At 36.9% G+C, this 20364-nt stretch overlaps 1 protein-coding gene across 15 annotated transcripts in view; it reads right to left on the reverse strand.

The window, feature by feature from the left end:
• Positions 1-2814: 2814 nt before the first annotated feature.
• The window catches only part of ZNF638 (zinc finger protein 638), an 81650-nt gene continuing 64100 nt past the window's right edge, over positions 2815-20364 (reverse strand). For 8 of the 15 annotated variants that reach the window (XM_082744020.1, XM_082744014.1, XM_082744019.1 and 5 more), the window contains 8 exons: positions 18844-18881; positions 13000-14221; positions 12319-12384; positions 9708-10674; positions 9093-9197; positions 5891-5992; positions 4668-4786; positions 2815-3135 (listed from right to left, as the gene is read on the reverse strand). In XM_082744020.1, coding sequence (XP_082600146.1) covers positions 3070-3135; positions 4668-4786; positions 5891-5992; positions 9093-9197; positions 9708-10674; positions 12319-12384; positions 13000-14221; positions 18844-18881 — 2685 coding nt within the window. In that variant the 3' untranslated portion in view covers positions 2815-3069. Of the gene's footprint in view, positions 3136-4667; positions 4787-5890; positions 5993-9092; positions 9213-9707; positions 10675-12318; positions 12385-12999; positions 14222-18843; positions 18882-20364 lie in introns of all 15 variants that reach the window. The other 7 variants (XM_082744018.1, XM_082744011.1, XM_082744021.1 and 4 more) reach the window with 1 other exon arrangement.

Below are 20364 nucleotides of genomic sequence, written 5' to 3' on the forward strand. Positions count from 1 at the left end.
ATTCCAAGACATTTTGAGCAGAACAGATTTGTAGAACCAAGTATCTCATTTATATTAATTCCAAGAAGAGAAGAACATCCTTTTTTTTTTTTTTTTTAAAGATTTTGTTTATTTGAGAGACAGTGAGCGAGCGCAGGGCAGAGGGAGAGTGAGCAGCAGAATCCCTACTGAGCAGGGAGCATGATGCAGGGAGCTGAAGGCAGACACTTTACTGAGCTCCCCAGGCACACTGAGAAGAACATTCCTACGTTAAAAATAATTAAAAAGACTTATCCAGCTATCACAGGGTATGACTTTATTCAGATCTCTTCAGTAAAACAAAAAATCACTCGTGAAATATTAGAAAATTTGAACTGGATTTAAATAAGGAGTATTTTTAATGATATTATTACTTAAAAAGAATCCTTATCTTTTAGAAACATAATGAAATGTGTATGGGTAAAATGACATGCTGAGATTTCCTTTAAAATATAAGAGAAGCTAAGAGTGGACATATATGTATTTGGTTTTGAGTTGATAACTGTTGAAACTACATAATTAGTATATATGGGTAGGTTATACTATTCTCTTCAATATGCTTTTTTTTTCACATCTGAATATTAAAATAAAAATTTAAAGTTTTAAAATCTGGCTTTCTTTTTTTTAAGAATTCAGAAGAGTTTTGGAGAGGCAGCCAATTCTCATAGCATTCTGTGCCAGAAACGGTAAAACTAAAAACTTTTATTAGAGACGGTGCTGAATGTAATCTTTTATTGCTTTGGTGTCTAGATGATGAAATGATAGAAGCTTTAAAAACTATTACCCCCTTAACCAACCAGTAAGCAAACTGCTATGTATATCATATTCCGTATGTGTAGTGTGAATAAAGGAGGGAGGTATTTCAAGGTTTCCTGGAAAGAGTGCAGAACAATTCTAAAATTATATGTGAAGAGTCTATGTTTATTTTTAGCAAAACTCAAAAATCTTCTGAATTTGGAGACCTAGGATAAAAATTCCCACTCCTCCATACAGGAACATTATTTATTTACTATGTATAGCTAACCATCAATATGTCACTAAAACAAAAATCACTCCTACCACTTTTATGCTTTAGCAATTCCTTTTATTCCAATACAAAATCCCAATTTCCACATAACTAATTTGAAAGAAATAAAGAGTTTCACACATTTTTTTAAAGATTTTTTACGAGAGCATGAGCTGGGGGGAGGGCCTAAGAGGGAGAGAGAAGCAGACTCCCCACTGAGTAGGGAGCCCATGCAGGGCTCAATCCCCAGCCCCGAGATCATGACCTGAGCCGAAGGTAGATGCTTATTAACCAACTGAGTCACCCAGGCATCCCTCACACTTCATTTTTTAAAATTAAATTCCGAGGCTGGGCCAGATAAGATTAAAGCTCATATGTTATCTGATTTTAAAAGCTTTCCCCTAAGGAAAAGATTCCAAAATTTAAGATTCTTACTTAATCTGACTATGCTGCTTTAGCTTGCTTTCAGCAACTTACTCTCTAAACTTTTTTTTTTTATTTCTACTTATTTATTTGACAGAGAGAGAGAGATTACAAGTAGGCAGAGAGGAAGGCAAAGAGAGAGGGGGAAGCAGGGTCCCGGCTGAGCAGAGCCCAATGTGGGGCTTCATCCCACGACCCAGAGATCTTGACCTGAGCCGAAGGCGGAGACTCAACCCACTGAGCCACCCAAGCCCCCCCTACTCTCCAAACTTTTAACAGTTCTTCTCTCTCTTACTACTTCACTCTCCTATAAGGGATTTTTTTTTTTTAAAGATTTATATATTTGAGAGAGCACGCACAAAGAGAGCGGGGGTGGAGGGGGGTGGGGGCAGAGAGAGAGGGAGGGAGTCTTAAGGGTGTGACCTGAGCCAAAACCAAGAGTCAGATGCATAACCAGCTGTGCCATCAAGGCGCCCCTCACCTATAAGGGTTTAATTATAGCAGACTCCTGACATTCATAAGTCACGCCCTCCCCACCCACCCCACTCCTTAGTCTATGGCATGTCGCAGTCTGTTGTTTTACTCAGGCTGTAGCTAAGCCTGAACCTAGTGTGCAATGAATGAGTTTGGTGGGCAACAACAAGAAGTTGCTGCTTTTTGTTCTTCACTCCACTCTTTGCTCATTGTGAGGTAATGTGCTACATGTGACAGGAGTAAGAGATCTCAAAGAGTAGTAGTTTTTCATTTCCTTCCATTCACTCTCTGTTATTAACTGGTATACTCTTATCTTGGAAAAGCTGACAAATCTGATATTAAAGCAACTCAAAGTCAGCAGGCCTATGTCTGAAGCATGCCTAATCTAAAAATTCACAGCACAGGACTGTGTCCTGCACCCAACAAGCACTGAATTATTTTTTTGCACCTTTACAATTTTTAACAAACATATTAAATAGTAATTTAAACGGTTTAAAAGCAACTGTAGCGGCTCACGGGAAGTAAAGCCTGCTCTGTCTTTGTAGTTTTTCAAGGTAATACTAAATGACTTGCTAGAAGCTAACTCAAATGGGTCCTGGCAGAAACTAGATGTTACCACAAACAGAAAAAAAGATACTCTTAATACACTGAAAACAACAAGCAGTTTTACTCAAACCTATCTGGGGTCAATTATAGGTAATCTAATTTCATCCAGAAAAATTAGGAGTTTTAAGAAATCTTTGACCTATACATGAATGGTTGAAACAGAGTGAAACCATGCTCTGCTATGACTTCCAGTAATATATGAAGAATCCCTAAACAAGTCACAAGGGTCTCTTGTCTGAAATCAGAAGCACACAAGTCTTTAATAAATCAGTCACAAACACAAGATGGTATTTTAAATATACAGTAGGAACATTTATTTTAACACTTCTAAAAGATACTTCCTCCATGCCTGATGATTTGATATAAAAATCAAACACATCATACTTTCCCCATCAGTCTTTCCACATCAAGGGCAATCAGAAATTTGTACAACATGAATATTTGCTTCTGAAACAAAAATTACAAATTAAGTGATAACAAAAATACACAAATCAACTGGACCCTAAACAAATTTCTAATGCAGTCTTTCCCCTTTCCCCCAATCACCTAGAACTTCTTTCTTCAGCCTCATTCTGCTCCTTTTCCTTTCTTTGCTTGGCCATGAACTTCTGTTAAAAACAATTTGCAATATAAAATATCTATTAGGTGTTGCTCTGCTGTGTGTGAAAACATATCTAATATATTTCACTGAATTTATAATTTGTAAGAGCCTGATCCTACAGAGATTAGAAACACAGTGCCTTACATTAACATTCTTTCCTTCCATTCACCAGTCATCTGATATTTATGACATACCAGGCATTACGCTTGGTGCTTGGGATTCAGTGGTCAACAAGATAGGTAAGGCCCTTTACCTCATGGAGCTTACATTCTAGTGGGGGAAGAGAAATAAGAATAAATAAGACAAATTTTCATGCTGGTAAGCACTATAAAGGAAAGAAATACAATAAGGGAAGTGACTGAGGTAAACCCTTCTCGGCAGTAGGAGGGAGTTTTGTACTTCTAGCTAGGTCTGTCTTAAGCAAAAGTCTTTCTGGAAGATGACATTTGAGTCTAGACTTAGCTAAAAGTGGGGAAGAGGCAGCTATCATTAAATTTTTCAAGGAAAAGAAGTGGGACTGGGAGAGGGCAAAAGGAACAGGGATATAAAGGTGCAAAAGTAGCAAAGGGGCCTTTTATATATAGGAAACCAAAAAAAATGAGAGTACCAGAAAAACTGCAACATAGTGAGTAATAACAGAGAGTAAGGCCAGAGAAACAGAAAGGAATCAGATCATGTAGGGCTTTACAGACCTAAAGCCAGTGGAAATTTTAAATGGAAAAATGACACAACAAGTTAAGAGCACAGACAGTGTAGCATAATGGTTAAGGGTTTGAGGCTAGAATAAAACAGAGCTAGGTTAAAATCCCAAGTCTGCCACTAACCTGCTATGTGATCTTGGGATTAGATACACTTTAAGCCTTTTTTCCTACCTTTAGAATTGGAATGATTAAAAAAAAGTAATAAAGAAGTTTGGAAGGATACCATCTACCTCATAATGTTGATGGGGAAGGTATTAAATAAGCTTCCAGCAAATAACAACTCAATGTTAGCTGAGTGTCGGTACCACAAATTCAATTTAGAGGCTATATAAAATAACCACAAACATTCAGGAGGAATCAGAACCACTGCTTCGACTATGGTTAATAATGATTCTCTAAAGGAGCACTTCCTAAAGATGAGTACAACTTAAAAGGCGGGTGAGGGGTGTCATTAAATCAGTTTAGGAAATGGGTTAAATAAAGTTAAACAGATTCTCTCTGACTAGACAATTCACAAATTTTAGTATGTTATTCGTCTGTTGACTCTTCAAGGGGCCATCAGAATATATGGTTCCCCACACTTTAATGGAGAGTTATACAGGACTAGTGATCTGTAGAATCTACCCTGGGGAATGCTGCCAGAGGAAAAGGAATAAAGACTAGACATTCCTTGCAGCATACAGTGAAGACTGTACTTTTGAACTACAGAGGAATAAACTGGCATAAATCTTCAAAAGTTCTCCCAAAGGAAAAGAATATACGTTCTGGGTGAACACTTAAGTAGTCTTATTACAATACCGCCTGGAGTATTTTATGAGGTGTTAAGAAAAAAATTTACCTCTGTATTTTGCTTATGACGTGTACTCTTGCAGTGATTTGTCATTGCTTTTTCACCTGAGTAGAAGAGGGAACAAATTGGACAGAAGAATCCAGCCTTCGGTACAAGGAAGTCTAAATCTAGAGGACCAGGAAGAAAAGGGGGGAAAGAGAATGGAGGGAAATTAATATCTACAGCTGTGTTAATAAAGTTCTCTAAACATGACAAACATGCTTATCATAGTATATACTTTTATAAACATAATATTTATGGCTAAGTATCTAGGGATCAAGAGCAATTTAGCCTTTAATCACAAAACTAAGGGCTTCACTTATTTATTTTAAAGATTTTATTTATATATTTGACAGAGAGGGAGACAGCAAGAGAGGGAACATAAGCAAAGGGGGAGGGAGAAGCAGGCTGAGCAAGGAGCCTGATGTATGGCTCCAGACCATGACTTGAACCGAAAGCAGATGCTTAACGACTGAGCTACCCAGGCACCCCCCAAGGGCTTTTTTTTTTTTTTAACATATTCTGTAATACTCTAGAGCCTCCAGGATATCATGAAATTTCTTCAGAATAGCAATTCGTGGGGCGCCTGGGTGGCTCAGTGGTTTGGGCTGCTGCCTTTGGCTCGGGTCATGATCTCAGGGTCCTGGGATCGAGCCCCGCATCGGGCTCCCTGCTCCGCAGGAAGCCTGCTTCCCTCTCTCTCTCTCTCTGCCTGCCTCTCTGCCTACTTGTGATCTCCGTCTTTCAAATAAATAAATAAAATTTAAAAAAAAAAAAAAAAAAAAAAAAGAATAGCAATTCGTTGAAAAAGACTCTAATGGTGTTTTTGAAATGAACATCTTTGGAATCCCATACAATAAAAGCAGAAAAATAGAGGCAGAATGATGGACAACTATTTGCCTGAGGAATATTCTGAGTAAATGGATATGGTGCTCCTTTAGCCCGTTTTAGCTGGTCACAGTCTGCTAGCTTTTCAGCATGTTTACTAAAATTTCTGCCTGGGCAATGTAACTTAGCTCTTACCACAGCAGCAAAGAAAGTACCAGGAATTAAAAAAAAAAAAAAAGGCTTATCCCAAACTTTTAAGGATGGAAAAAAAAATCCTTGCTAGGTAAAAAAAAACCATATTTCTGTTTTCAGAAATGTCAATAGTCATCTAAACAACAGAACACTTACTATGGCACTGAATTTTTATTTCATATAGATAAGGAAAAATGTTATGTTTACTTTACCTTCAGGGACATCCGGTACCATTGATTTCCCTAAAGAAGAGTCCTCAATCTTCTTACGTTTTCGTTCTGGTTCTGAGTCCTTTAATCCAGATTCCTCATCAACTAAAATCATTAAAATTTTTCAAGGAAAAGAAGTCATTCAAAATACATGTACAGAATATAAAGCTAACACCAGATAATCCCTGCCTTCAAAATTAATTTATGGCTCTTCTCTCTAAGTAAACCTTCCTTGGCTGATCCCACTGGACCACTCTTCCAAGATTCTTCGATGTTAGGAAAAAAACAGACTAAAGGTAATAGCACATTTTATTTATATATTGTTCTTAAAAGAATTTAAAGGGTAATTGGAAGAATTTCAAGCTCTGTAGTTACTGTAAAGAGTTAACTAGTGTATGGAAAGGGCTGGGGTAGGGGAGTGTGGATTGAGGAGGAAAGGATGTGGGCAGAAAATATTCTCGTGTCCTCTACTGAGGCCCTCCCAGTCAAAAAATACTAAGCCTACACTGATAAAGACCCCTGTCCAACAGGATCACAAGTGACATCACAAATGTTCAAGTCCACCAAAGTAAATAACATGTAAGAAACATGCAGTTTTGGCAGACTCTGCATAATATGATCTTGGGGAAGAGAAGAAAGGAACTGGTTCCAAGCAATCCTGCTCACCTTCAGTAGCTATTAATATCTTTTTGTTACATGGTAGCTGACAAGTCCTTTTCACATATATACCCTTCATTTAGCTTTTATCTCCTGTGAGATAGGCAGGTCAAATCACCATTATCCTTTTCTTTTTCTTTCTTTCTTTCTTTTTTTTTTTTTTAAAGATTTATTTATGTATTTGACAGAGAGAGAGCACAAGTAGGCAGAGAGGCAGGTAGAGAGAGAGGGGGAAGCAGGCTCCCTGCTGAGCAGAGAGCCTGATGCGGGGGGCTCAATCCCAGGATCCTGAGATCATGACCTGAGCCAAAGGCAGAGGCTTAACCCACTGAGCCACCCAGGTGCCCCTATCTTTATTTCTTCACAGATGGAGAACGCAAAACCAAGACATAAGAAACTGGTACGGCCAAGGCTACAAGGCTTTTAAGTGACAGGTTAGAAGCAAAGTTTGGGACTTCAAGTTCAGTGTTCTCTTCATACACCTGGGCTACTCTTCAACAAATCTGAGGAGATGGACAGGAACCATGAAATCATTTTTTTTTATAAGACTTTATTTATCTGACAGAGAAGGACACAGTGAGAGAGGGAACACAAGCAGGGCAAGTGGGAGAGGGAGAAGCAGGCTTCCCATGGAGCAGGGAGCCCAATGAAGGGCTCAATCCCAGGACCCTAGGATCATGACCTGAGCTGAAGGTAGACGCTTAACAACTGAGCCACCCAGGCACCCCATGAAATCATTACTTACTCCTCTCTTACTCCTTGTGTTTTATTTTTTTACTGGTCATCAAGTCTTAAAGAGTTGATTAAAAAAAAGGTCATCTCCGTTTTCTTGACTTGATTAAAATAGCCTCTAGTCTCTTCCTACAACAGTTTATTACTCATCAGAATAACTAATAAACTTTCTCAAACATATCTGCTCCTGCCATTCCAAAGGGATGTTTATGTTGTAATAATACATGTATGTTATATATAATCATATAAATAATTAAATAGATTAGGACAAATACTTCAGGTTTAAAACTGTTTAGAAAATTACTTTTTCTTCAGCTAGGTTCTTCTATCAAACATATTGTCCATTAACAGAAATAAATAGTTATATAAGCAGTAAATGAGTCACTTTTCTCTATTCTTCAGTTGAAACAAGGCAGTTCTAAGAAAGCTGGTAGCGGCAAACAGAAATCCTGGGGCAAAAATACCCTCATGAAATCATGCTAGGAGCTATCTGTCAGATTACTAAACCACTACCTATGGGCTTGGTATCAAGGAGAGGTTATGGAGAAGAACAAAGGTGTACCCACTTGGCCATGGAAGACAGCTTCAAGAAAGAACACATGATCAAGTAATGCATAATGCAGAGAAGTCAAGTAAGACTAAATAAGGAAGAAAAAAAACTTAATAAATCAAGTTGGACAACAATCCAATGGGGGTTTATCAATATAAACTTCAGAATGGTAGTTTACAAAGAAGCCAAAATACATTCAGTTCATTGGGAGGAAGAAGTAAAAATAGGTGATTACTTCCAGATACTTTCCCCTGAAAGGAAAAAGAGACAAGGTGGGAGCCAGAGGATTCAAAGGTTAAGGGCATGGTTTTTTAAATGGGAAAGACTTGACCGTATTTTGTAGGTGACTTGTCAAGGAATATAAAACAGAAGCTGGCAGAGATGGACCTCCCGTACTGGCTCTGGTAAATGGAAATAAAAGCAAGGATATCCAGGGAGGAATGAGCTGGTTAAAGCAGTACATGATGCAAAGCAGGAAAAGACTTATATTACACCCGGTCAGGAAATGGGGAAGAAAGGAGGCCTATAACCAACAGCCCAGCTGAGATCAGGTTCAATGAACTGAGACTCAATGACAGTTGGCAGTTTTTCCTTAAAGAAGACAGAATAGAAAAGCAAAAGGAAAGGAGGGTGCATCAAAGAGAACATATGAAGGATCCCCTGTAGTGCTGAGTCACCCTAGTAACTGATTTTTCGCTCTAACTCTGATTCTGTTAACTTGAGATCTCGAACTGTGTGCTTCTCTTCCTATCCTTCTATTATTTTTGCTATGAATATAATGGACAAAATGACAAATATCTGAGGGACTAGAGTACCTCTCTTACTAGATACCTGTCCATATTTGTTTCAACATAAATTTTCTCAATGTTACGACATCTTTGGCTGTCTGCATGGCAGCCTCCACAAAGCAAGGCATCTGGGTCCACAAGTAAGAGGTGGATAAGCAGTGATTTCTACTTGATGCGGCAACATGGTCAGAATAATCTCTCACGTATATCATCTCCATAAATTTGTCATATTCTACTGTCACATTCTATCACAAAAGGGATTGCCTATTATTCTGTTATCCATTCCATTATGTTCCATTATCTCTAAATTACAAAGACTAAAATCTTTATCCAGATAAGGCTGCTTTGCCCACCCCCACCCCCACTCTATTTCACTGTTTTTCTACTTCTCTTCTTAGATGGTAGACCTTTAAGAACTTCAGCCACTAGTTTGTGTTACTCTCTACTCTCCTCCCCATTTCCATCAATCCTGCTTTACCTTCACAAATTTGGAAGGCCTCTTCACCTTTCCTTGGGTCTGTCGCAACAGCTTTTCCCGATGCTGGTGTTTTCCCAATTCTAACTCTCTTGGTTGGCGTTTTAGCTTTAAAGAGAAAGTCTGATTTACTGCTATAGTAATAGCATGCCATTCTTAATTCAGAAGTTATTTCGATCTCCCTAAAGTGAGCTAAACCTTATTCTATACCATCAAAATATTACTTAAAAGTGAAATGACACCTTTACAATTTCTTCTAAATCCTAAATCTGAGAAAAACTGGGAGGCAGCCTGGTGTAATATCCTTCTACTAATGAAAAGCTGTCTTTTCCAGTAACACAAATATACCATTTCCATTCTAACTTGGGCACTGTAGTTTACTTTCCAGCTTTGTCATCTTTTTTTGGAAGTATGATAACTGAGGACAGTCTGTTCTGTAACTAAAAGCAATCTGTAAACTTGTACACATTCCTTTGGAAAATATCACAGGCCCTCACTCTTCATTAACTTCTTATATCAATATAGGGACAATTATGAGTAAGGCTACAACATCAAGTTTTAAAATTTTAAATGTAATCCCCTCATAAAGCAGAAAAATTACTATTTCTAAGTATCTACCTGCTAAGTGTCTTTGAATCATGGTTTTCAGATCCTCTTCCATAACATTCTCACTTATTGAACCAGCTTGGGAAAAGGCTTCAAGCTTCACCTTCCTTGAGTCCGTAGCTCTCTTTTTCCTATCCCCTCTTTTATCTATGGGACGGTCATTTCTGCTTTGTGCTAACTCTGCTTTTAAATCATTGTCTCCATCTTCCTCTTCTCCAACTTCATCAACAGTAACAAAATTAAGCTCTTCTTTAAGGTTGTTAAAATCTGCCAGAGAGTCCTCATCCTCTTCAGTTACTTCATCCAAAGTGACTAAATGCAGATCACTGCTGTCATCCTGTATTTCATCTACAGTAACTAAAGTAGAAGGGTCTTCAGGCATCTGGGAAGAAATGAACTCAATAGGATCCCTTCCAGTACTTCCCTCATCTCCTTTAACATTTAAAGTGGCAAAAGTTAAGTCGGCTGACTCATTTAAAGGTAGCTCCTCAACTTCTCCAATTTCATCCACAGTTACCAAACGTTCCTGTTTGAGAAGATCTTGCTCTTCAGCCACTGACAGTACAGTAACATCTTTAGGTTCACTGTGGGAAATGCAATCATCTTGATCAATTAACTCATCTAATGTAAGGAGTGAATTTGAATTTTTTACCATTTCTTCCATATTTATTTCTTCTTCATCAATTACTTCATCCACAGTTACTAGAGCTTGTGCTAGGTGTGCAGCTCCATCCTCCTCTTCCCCAATCTCATCCAATGTTACAAAAGATAATTCTCCCTCAACAACACGAGGGGCAGGAGTTTTCCCTTTCTTCTTCTTTACGTTAAGTTCAGAGGAAGGGGTATTTTTGAGACTGTCTTTTCTTTTTCCTTTTAGTGGGTTTTGCTTGGCTTGAAAAGTATTTACTTCTTCTATAACCTCATCCACAGTGACAAATTCATCCAAATTAAATGGAAATAATGGTTCCTGTTGAAGAGACTAAAAAGAAAAAAACAAAAACACAGACCTGTAAATAGAAGCAATTACTGATAATTGGTTAGGTTCCAAATAGTCCCAGCAAATGTACATGAAATATCATCTGTGAGAATTTCAGTACAAAGAAGCTTCCTATAGGCTGAAATAAACTATTTTTTAAGGCCACACAAATGAATTAGCTCTAATCCACAGAGCAAACAATACCAAAGGTAAAATCCTAAAAATATCAACCCAATTCCACCTTTACTTAAATTCAGTTAAGACTGCATTTCCTAAATGATGTCCAGGTTTTTGAAATATGAAACACAAAAAAATACTACATTTAAAGTATTTATCAAACAGTGTAGAGCATTTATCAAAGCACAATGTGAAAAATTCATTTTTCCCTATTAAATGATACCTAACAAGTGTTCTAGGAGACTTACCCGGCTATTAGAAGGACCTCGAATGTAGCTAGAAAGTAAATAGCTAACTAGGTATAATCTAGTTAGCTACAACAACATTAATATAAAACATTATACAACATTAACATAATATATTAATATGTTAATGTTAAACAACATTAAGTTTACATTTAGAGAAAGTTATATGAAAAAATTCTTACTAAATAAGACCTAATGCCAAATTCACTTGAAAAAAAAAATAGTATCTCTAATTTGAAAAATGGTGACACTACTAAAGAAAATAAATTCCCTCCTACAAATTTAGTATGCTATCAATGACTAATTACTAGCATATATAATGACATAAGAACATATACCCAGGGGCGCCTGGGTGGCTCAGTGGGTTAAGCCGCTGCCTTCGGCTCAGGTCATGATCTCAGGGTCCTGGGATTGAGTCCTGCATCGGGCTCTCTGCTCAGCAGGGAGCCTGCTTCCTCCTCTCTCTCTCTCTGCCTGTCTCTCTGCCTACTTGTGATCTGTCAAATAAATAAATAAAATCTTTAAAAAAAAAAAAGAACATATACCCAGTAATTTGGGGGGGAAAGAAACATTTAAGCATTCATATCATCAATTTATTAACTGATAGTATAAATTTATTAATAAGCCAACAGAAACATCATCCTTATTATGTTTTTAAAATACTTATTATGCTTCTTAAACTAACATTTCTCCTTTGTGCCCTGATAAAATGACCAAAAAAATATTCTATGAATGGAAAAACCTAAAATATCAAACAACAACAACAAAATAACACATTTATTTGGCAGGAGAGCTTAGTACCAGGAAAGCAAATCTTAGATCCTATCCAGTTAGGTTAAACTGAGCCATCTCGAAAGGACCACCTGTTCGGAAGTTCCACAAAATGGCAAGGATTCTAGTCAAACACCACCCTTCTTTAACACACATGATTCTATTATGTTTATAACTTACTGCTGTCAAAGGAGATTGGAGGGGTTTTTCTACTCGAATTCCCTTCCCATCCCTGCGTAACTTTTTGCCCTTCACCATGAACACCAATAACTTAGCCTAGCTCAAGGTCAAAAAACAAATTGGTGGTAGGGTCAAAAATAAAATACCTCATTCCTGTCTCTTGCTCTGTTATCAAATTGATTATTATAGGAGAGACACTAGTGGTAAGATAGATGAACTCTACTATGGAAAGACAGAATAAAAGGCTTATTAGTGTTAATGAATTGTTTCTCACCTCTTTAGATTTGGAACTTCTACCAGTGGTGCTTTTAGGATTCTTAGTGTTTTGCCCAGCCAAGGTCTGAAATATTAAGTAAAAAATACAGAAAAATAGAATTTACAACCATGCTATTAATGTTCTTTTTTTTTTTTTTTAAATCCAAACACCAAAAAATATCCAAACACATTCAATTATGCAAATAGTTAACAGGTATACCACACTAAGTCAACAATCATTTTAACAACATAGGCATCCTCTGTGTAAGTTGTAGGTAAACTCAGTTTCACTGATCTTCTCTTCCCAATACCCACAATGTCTAAGTTAGGCAATCAGTAAGCTGATAAAGGAGTTTCAATTAAAAGAGAAAACGGTTTCCCATTCAGATGCAGAGTAGTAAATCACCTCAGGAGAGTCACTGCAGACTTTTCTTTTTTTTGTTTTTAAAGCACACCTGTATTTCTGACCACATTTTATCCAAACAGTGCTTTTCAAACCTGTTAATAAATTACAAACTTGAGCTTACTATTCTAAATGTCTACTGGCTTCCATCAGTAGAATCATTAAGAGAAATGGGAACTTGGGAGTGGAGTGAGGAGATGAAAGTACAAAACAAGATTACATCTCCTACTCCAAAGCTACAACAGCAGAGCTACTCATTTCAAAGATACACTGAGCCATTCTTCCTACCCTCCTCACCTTATTGTTGCTGTCATGCCGTTTCATGACGGAGGGTCTAGCCTCTGTTTCCTGAGATTGTTTTGTAATATCCCTGTAATCCAGTTCAGAATCCTTGCCTTGCAGGGCTGAGATCCTTCCACTGCCTCCTCTGGTAACACCGCTCTGACTGGGTTTGAATTTATTGCTGCTTTCAGCCAAGCCTGACCTGGCACTTGTAGGTTTAAGGAGACCCAACTCCTTGGCTGAAAGCTTCTTTTCAGCATTAATTTGATCTCTGAGTACAGATTTCAGAAAACTTTTCTGGTTCTCGGATTTTGAAGTAGCTTTTGCCTTTAGAGAAGAGACCATACCGGCTTTGATGCTTGATTTAGTGCTAGATGCATTTGATACAGCCAACATACTAGTTTTACTAGTTTCATCAGGCTTATTAGCCTGACCCATTCCTTTATTCGGGTATCCCTTGGTCACAGCATTTTCTGCAGGCTTTTCTTTCACTGCTGCCACGATCTTTTCCAACTTCTCTGTAACCATCCTAGCATCATTCTTTTCAGCCTTCTCTGTTCCTATTTGCAGATCCATTCTGGTTTCCTTACTATTAAATTCATTTTCTTCCTTTTCATCCGTGTTACTTTTCTCAGAAATTACCTTTGTGCTCACTGCCTTCTCATCCCCAGTGGAAATTCCTGGTACCAAGGCCAAAACACAAGTAGATGGCACTATTTCTGAAACAGTTTCATGTTTGTCCACTTCAGCTACAGCCTCTATCATAGACTGTGTAATCCCAGAAAAGAAATCTTCTGCTTCAGATGGAGATTCTTCTAGAATTCCTTTGATGTTCCTTTCTTCTATAAATGCAGTGTCAGATGTTGATAATTCTGTTGTAGGGTTAATAATTTCTGCCTCTTCCTTCTCAAAGTCACTGGTATACACCTGCTGATTTAAAACACATTCCTCTACATTTTCAGTGAATAATTCAATACTTATTGGAGTGGATGCTACAAGAGGAATTTCCACTTTGATCTCTTCTTCTTGAGTTTCAACTTCCAAAGTTTGAATTGCAAAGTCAGAGTCACACAGTGCCTTTTCAGGTTCTTCCTCACAAGTTTCTTCCTGCTGTACGGATGTTTCTGTTTCAACGTTGGGAACAGTTTCTTCTTCAACCTCACTAGGTTTAACAGAGAGACTATCAGCTGCTGTTTGGACCTCACTTTCATCAACTGGACTGTTTTTCAAGTCAGGGCTAAAAGTATTTAAAAACAAACAAAAAAAGAACACAAACAAAACACAAACAAAAATCAAACTATGATGAGAATTCAACCATTATAAATAATCCTGTTGATGCCAACTGTTAAGACTTCTTGATGCATTAGTAATAAGCACTGGGAAATCCAGCCAATCAGAATTAAAATGGTTAAGACGTTTTGATATAAATATGTAAGCAATATAAAATTTTAAAAGATCCTCCACTGCCCTGAAGAATTCTTTTTAGTTCAAAGGAAATAATGGCAAAATTATGACCACTGATACAATCCTTACAACCAATTTTTTCCTTCTGTGTCACATTTGTACTAGACATGAGGAGGCTGAATGTGAATGTAAGACATCTTAGATTATTACGATCTTCCCAATAGTGGTTACTGAAATAATAAAATATCTGTATAGTTCTACAATGAAACTAACAGTCCATGCACTGAAATTTAAAATTTTCAGTGAATCTTATCTAAAATGAACAGAAACTGGTCGGGAGAAAAGGCTATACTCCTAACAATGTCAACTTTTTTTTTTTTTTTTTAAAGATGTGAGACGGATTTGTTTTTCCCAAGAATTGTATTTATTAATAACAATACCTAAAAGAAAACTTCCTTTGGAAGTATCTTTTAAATACTCTATTGGATTTAAAGTTAGAGCCAAAACACAATCATCTTAACATAAATTAGGTGCCTTTGGCTACTTGAGAGGAAGGTATATATTAAAAGAAATCTTTCCAGTTACAGAGAATAACTTAGAATTCTAATACATAATTTAAAATTTTAAGTAAAATTATTCAGAAGAAATGAAGAAAATACATGCCAAGTAAAAGCAACTGATCTTATTTCACTGTGGTCTTTCCAAATCCAAGGTAAATAAAATTATGTGTGGGATTCTGTAATTCAACTTATTTCACGGAGACAGAGATAGAATAAACTAATTTTTATATTAATGTTCCATAGGTCAGAGGTTATCTTGAAGAGTGACAAGAAAAATCTTAGCTTCCAAAACAATGTCCAGCATGCAGTCAACACAAATCAAATTTAACTAATATATTCGCTTATTACATTAGAAGCAACTGGTTAGAGGAAGACACCAGAAAGTGATGCCGTATCAACACCTCACAGTAAAGAATATTGGGGTTTTTTTCCTCCTACTTTTCAAAGAAGGAGGGGATGAGACATCCCCTTGATATGTTTCCCCAAAAGTGGCCATAATACCCTTCAGTCAATGCAAGGTGATGTGTATCTGTGTCCCAAGACGTTAATATTTCAAAACTTTGGAAAAAGTACGTGGTACCATATCAGGGTCCAATCATTTAAACCAATAAACTGGTCTTCCCCACCCCCACCGAAGATGGTTAAGTTTAAACTTCCAAAGAAGATCTAAGAGATCAGAGAAACACCTCCTAATGAAGTTATAGAAGCAGAGAGTGTGAGGAATTTAAGTTCAACAGTCTGTAACCACACACCTTAATTAGTATGTATTCTACTTATTTGTATAAGCTTCCTCTGTATGCTGAAAGGGTTTAAAACTTTTTTGAAATTATTCACATCGCTTAAATTCAAAAACACCAATGGCTGATTTTAAGTGTTCCAAATTCTTAGAACTAGTCAGAATAAAACTTGTGGCCCAGCACAAATACAACAAAGGTAAGAAGTTCTGACATTCAGTTACAGCAGTTATGTAAATAATACCTCTCAAATGTAAGCTTTCATTTTTAAACTGTAAAACTTATTATCTAAATAAGGAAGATTAAATTCAAATTCCTGCCTCATTACAGAACTGCACCATTAACCCTAAAGGCTTTACAAATTAGGGTTATACAAAAACAGCAATCTACTCAGCTAGAAGGGTAACAATGGAGATTTTTATTCCTGGCTCTAGGATATAGCAAGTCCTTCCCCTTTACCATATTTAAAGTTTGTCAGTAGAAAAAGCTATTATATTTTATACAAAATGGATCACTATGCAGTTTCAGTACTTCAAACAGAGAATATGGACCTACTTGAAAAAACTGACTTAATATGCTGTTTATGTTTGTCTTTTAAAATTACAGTGTTGGTTGCCTGGGTGGCTCAGACAGTTGAGTGCCTGCTTCGGCCTGGGTCACGATCCCTGATCCCAGGATTGAGCCCTTCATTAGGCTCCCCACTTGGTGGGGACTCTGCTTCTCCCTCTGTCCTTCACCATGCTTGTGTTCTCTCTATCTTAAATAAATAAATAAAATCTTAAAAATAAATAAAATTACAGTGCTTTTTCACAGAATTCATTTACCAAAAAATTATGTCTAGTTCTTTGGCTAATATGGGAAAAAGTCTCCATGTTCATGAAATTAGCCTGAAAAGTCCATTTGAGATGTCAAATAAATGAAATTATTAATACCAGAGTCAAAAAAGACCTCAGTCTTTTAGAGATCAAAGGAAAACTACATCATATTTTGGGAAATGCACAAGAAAGAAATAAAAAAGGCATTCAGGATATAGGTATCTAATTTCTACCTCTGACCCACTTCCATCCCCCCATAATACCACGGTTTCAAAACAAAAAAAGCTGGGTGTGAGAACAAAGGTTAACAACCATATGCTATACTTTTCAAGAAACTTTAGACTGCAACTTAACAATACTGGAGATTAGTATTTATTTAAGAGGACCACTGAGTACTTTCCAACATTGCTAATGGGTTGGTGAAAACTGTACCTTGCATCCTTATTTGGAGCCTTAATCACATGAAAGGTAAAAACGGTATACATGGGAGGGGATGAGAAAAGGCAAAATGTAGAATATTCCTGATATATCCGTAAGAGATTTCCTTTAAATAGGAAATATATTTAAAGACTTTACACTAATTATAAACAAAAGGATCACATTCATGATGAATCAGTACCTGCAAGTCCTTCAAAAACAAAAACAACAAAACAAGCACCAGTATTTTCCCAGGATCAGTTTACGCCAACCAAGAAATGTGAAGTATTCAGGCCCCATCCCACATCTTTTTTTCTAATGTCATATAAGTCAGAAAAAAACTGACTGCAAAATGGGAATTATTAGTACTAGAAATTTTAAAATTAACTTTGTGAGATTACCATAATAGGTAACTATCTGTAAACTCCTTAAAAAGAATCTTTGATTGGGAAGTCAAGATAATGAGAGGAAAAAATGACTAGAACACAGACAATAGCTGTTCTTGCAGACCTAAAACTATGTCAAATGAAATCTATAAAATGAGATTAACCTATAAAATGAATTTTCGGAAAGGCCTATACACTTAGCCAGCTACTGTGGCCAACTGTAGGTCCATCCATATTACATGTAGCATTACCTATTTATTGCCCTTTGTGGGCTTTTAGGGCCAACAGTGCTGTTAGTATTACTTCTTAGACATGGGAACGTAATTGGTATGATCGTGTACAACTTAAAGTCTGTGCTGGCAATGTATGTATAGCAAACATAATTGCTTAAAGTTACCACTATATTTCTTATCACTCTTTTTTTTTTTTTTAAGATTTTATTTATTTATTTGACAGACAGAGACCACAAGTAGGCAGAGAGGCAGGCAGAGAGGAGGAAGCAGGCTCCCCGCCGAGCAGAAAGCCTGACACGGGGCTCAATCCCAGAACACTGGGATCATGACCTGAGCTGAAGGCAGAGGCTTTAACCCACTGAGCCACCCAGGTGCCCCTTTCTAAGCACTCTTAATCAACTTTATCACTTAAAAGCCGCATATAAGAATTACTAAGAAAAATCCATCAAACAGCCCACTTTTCAGGCATCTTAAAATTAGCGCATCAAATTAAACAAACTTTCCATATTTAAACACTTTAAAAATGCTCTTTCAAACTGGTAAGCTCTTACCACACTGACCTCCAACAAATAAGAACAAATCATTTAGTATTAAAAAGAGGAAAGAATTCTAAGTCAGCGATTCCCAATGAAGAGCAGTAAAAAGAAGGTTATTAGTTGGTGGGGCAAAGGTGGTGATAAAGGCGGCATTCATCAGGATGAATAAGTCACTGAGAAGAGGGTGTACTATATGTGGTCAGACCAGGACTGTGAGTCACTAGCCTATGTATATACTGAAGAACAAGTTTTCACCTCTCATCCAAGCTTTCATACATTATTTTGTTTTAAAAATATCATTTCCCCACTCCAATTGTCTTCAGAAAGTATCAAAATATATATTGAATACCTTCTTTTCGAAAGAACGTACAATGATTAAAATTTTATTACTGTGTTTAACAATTTTGGAATAGAAAAATCTACAAGAATGTAATGCTGATAACGGAGTCGAGCTGTTCAAGAGTTTAGCAAAACATTTCATAAAGAAGTCATATTTATGTATTTAATTCAAACTGTGTTTACAAATTTAGTTTTTCTAAAAAAAAAAAAATCAGTAAATACTTGAAAGAGACTAAAAAACAGACAAAACAATGCCTGGTCAAACAGTCAAAAAAAAAAACCCCCCACATACATACACCGTAACATTCATATATATATACAAAATAGACATGAGAGCGACAAACATTTTACTACAAGTGAACAATTATAAAATACAGAAACAAAATTCAGTAATTAAATACTTGCAAAAATATTAGTAAGCATAAAACAACATACCTTTCTTTTCCTAGTTCTGGGTCTTTGTCAGCTTGAGCCTGTAACACAATTCCACATTTCATTAGAGGCTATTCTAGAAGATTTTAAATATTTATCCCATCAATGCTATGTTTTCTGTTCTTAAAATCTAAGCTAAAAAAACAAGACCACATCTTAAAACTATATCAAAACAGTTTTTGGTGTCCACATAACTATCAGGTTCTAGAATTATTATTATTTTTTTAAAGATTTTATTTACTTATTTGACAGAGAGAAAGAGACATCACAAGTAGGCAGAAAGTCATGTAAAGGGGGCAGAAAGCTCCCTGCTGAGCAGAGAGCCTGATGTGGGGCTTGATCCCAGGACCCTGAGATCATGACCTGAGCTGAAGGCAGAGGCTTACCCACTGAGCCACCCAGGCACCCCTAGAATTATTTCCTCATTAGATAAAAAACCCTAAGTTAGGTAATAGAGAATAATGAACAGAGAGCAATTAATGAGAAAAAAGTCTCCTTAATGCTGATATAAAATAAGAAACTCTTTTGGATGCCTGGGTAGCACAGCTGGTTGAGCATCAGACTTGGTTTTGGCTCAGGTCATGATCTCAGGATCCTGATATCAAGCCCTGCATCAGGTTCTGTGCTTAGCTGGTAGTATGCATGAGATTCTCTCAGCCCCTCACCCTCTGGCCCTCCTCCCATGTGTGTGCATGCATACGTGTATGCTCTCATTTTCTCTCTCTCAAATAAATACAATCTTTAAAAAAAAGAAAATTTTTTATCTTTAAAGGCTTGGAAATACTGCTTTTTTTCCCAAGAATAAAAACCTGAAATTTCAACATCTTCACTGTCCAATTATTATTTAAAAAGACTTCTATCAATATGGGAGATGAGGTGACTTAAAAAGCTTTCTACTCAAAACACCTAGTGGTGCCTGGGTGACTCAGTCGTTAAGCATCTGTCGTCAGCTCAGGTCATGATCCCAAGGTCTTGGGATGGAGCCCATCACTGGGCTCCCTGCTTGTCAGGAAGCCTGCTTCTCCCTCTCCCACTCCTCTCCTTATATTCCCTCTCTCGCTGTCTCTGCCAAATAAATAAATAAAATCTTAAAAAAAAAAAAAACCCACAAATACCTAGAAGCGCTGAACAAAATTTAACAATCCTTTTTTTTTTTTAAAGTAGGCGCCACACCTAGGGTGGAGCCCAATGTGGAGCTTGACCTCATGACCCTGAGATCAAGACCTGAGCTGAAATCACAAGTTGATTAATCAACTGAGCCACCCAGGCACCCCCAACAATAATCCTTTTAAACATACTTCTGAACCACCAAGAAAATCAATGTCCTAGGGCCCAAAACAGAAGCAGAATTAAACTTCAATGCCTACGTACCAAGCATAGGTCTAGACCCTGGACATATCAGTGAACAAAACAGCAAAAACTATCTGTTCCTTAGAGCTTACATATACCAGCTGTAGGTTGCTTCTCTGCGAATCATGTGCTCTGAGTTAGAATTACCTTTCTTTAGATATATTAAAAACTGAA

This window comes from Mustela nivalis, assembly GCF_964662115.1.
Source record: "Mustela nivalis genome assembly, chromosome: 8".
Taxonomy (NCBI): Eukaryota; Metazoa; Chordata; class Mammalia; order Carnivora; family Mustelidae; genus Mustela; species Mustela nivalis.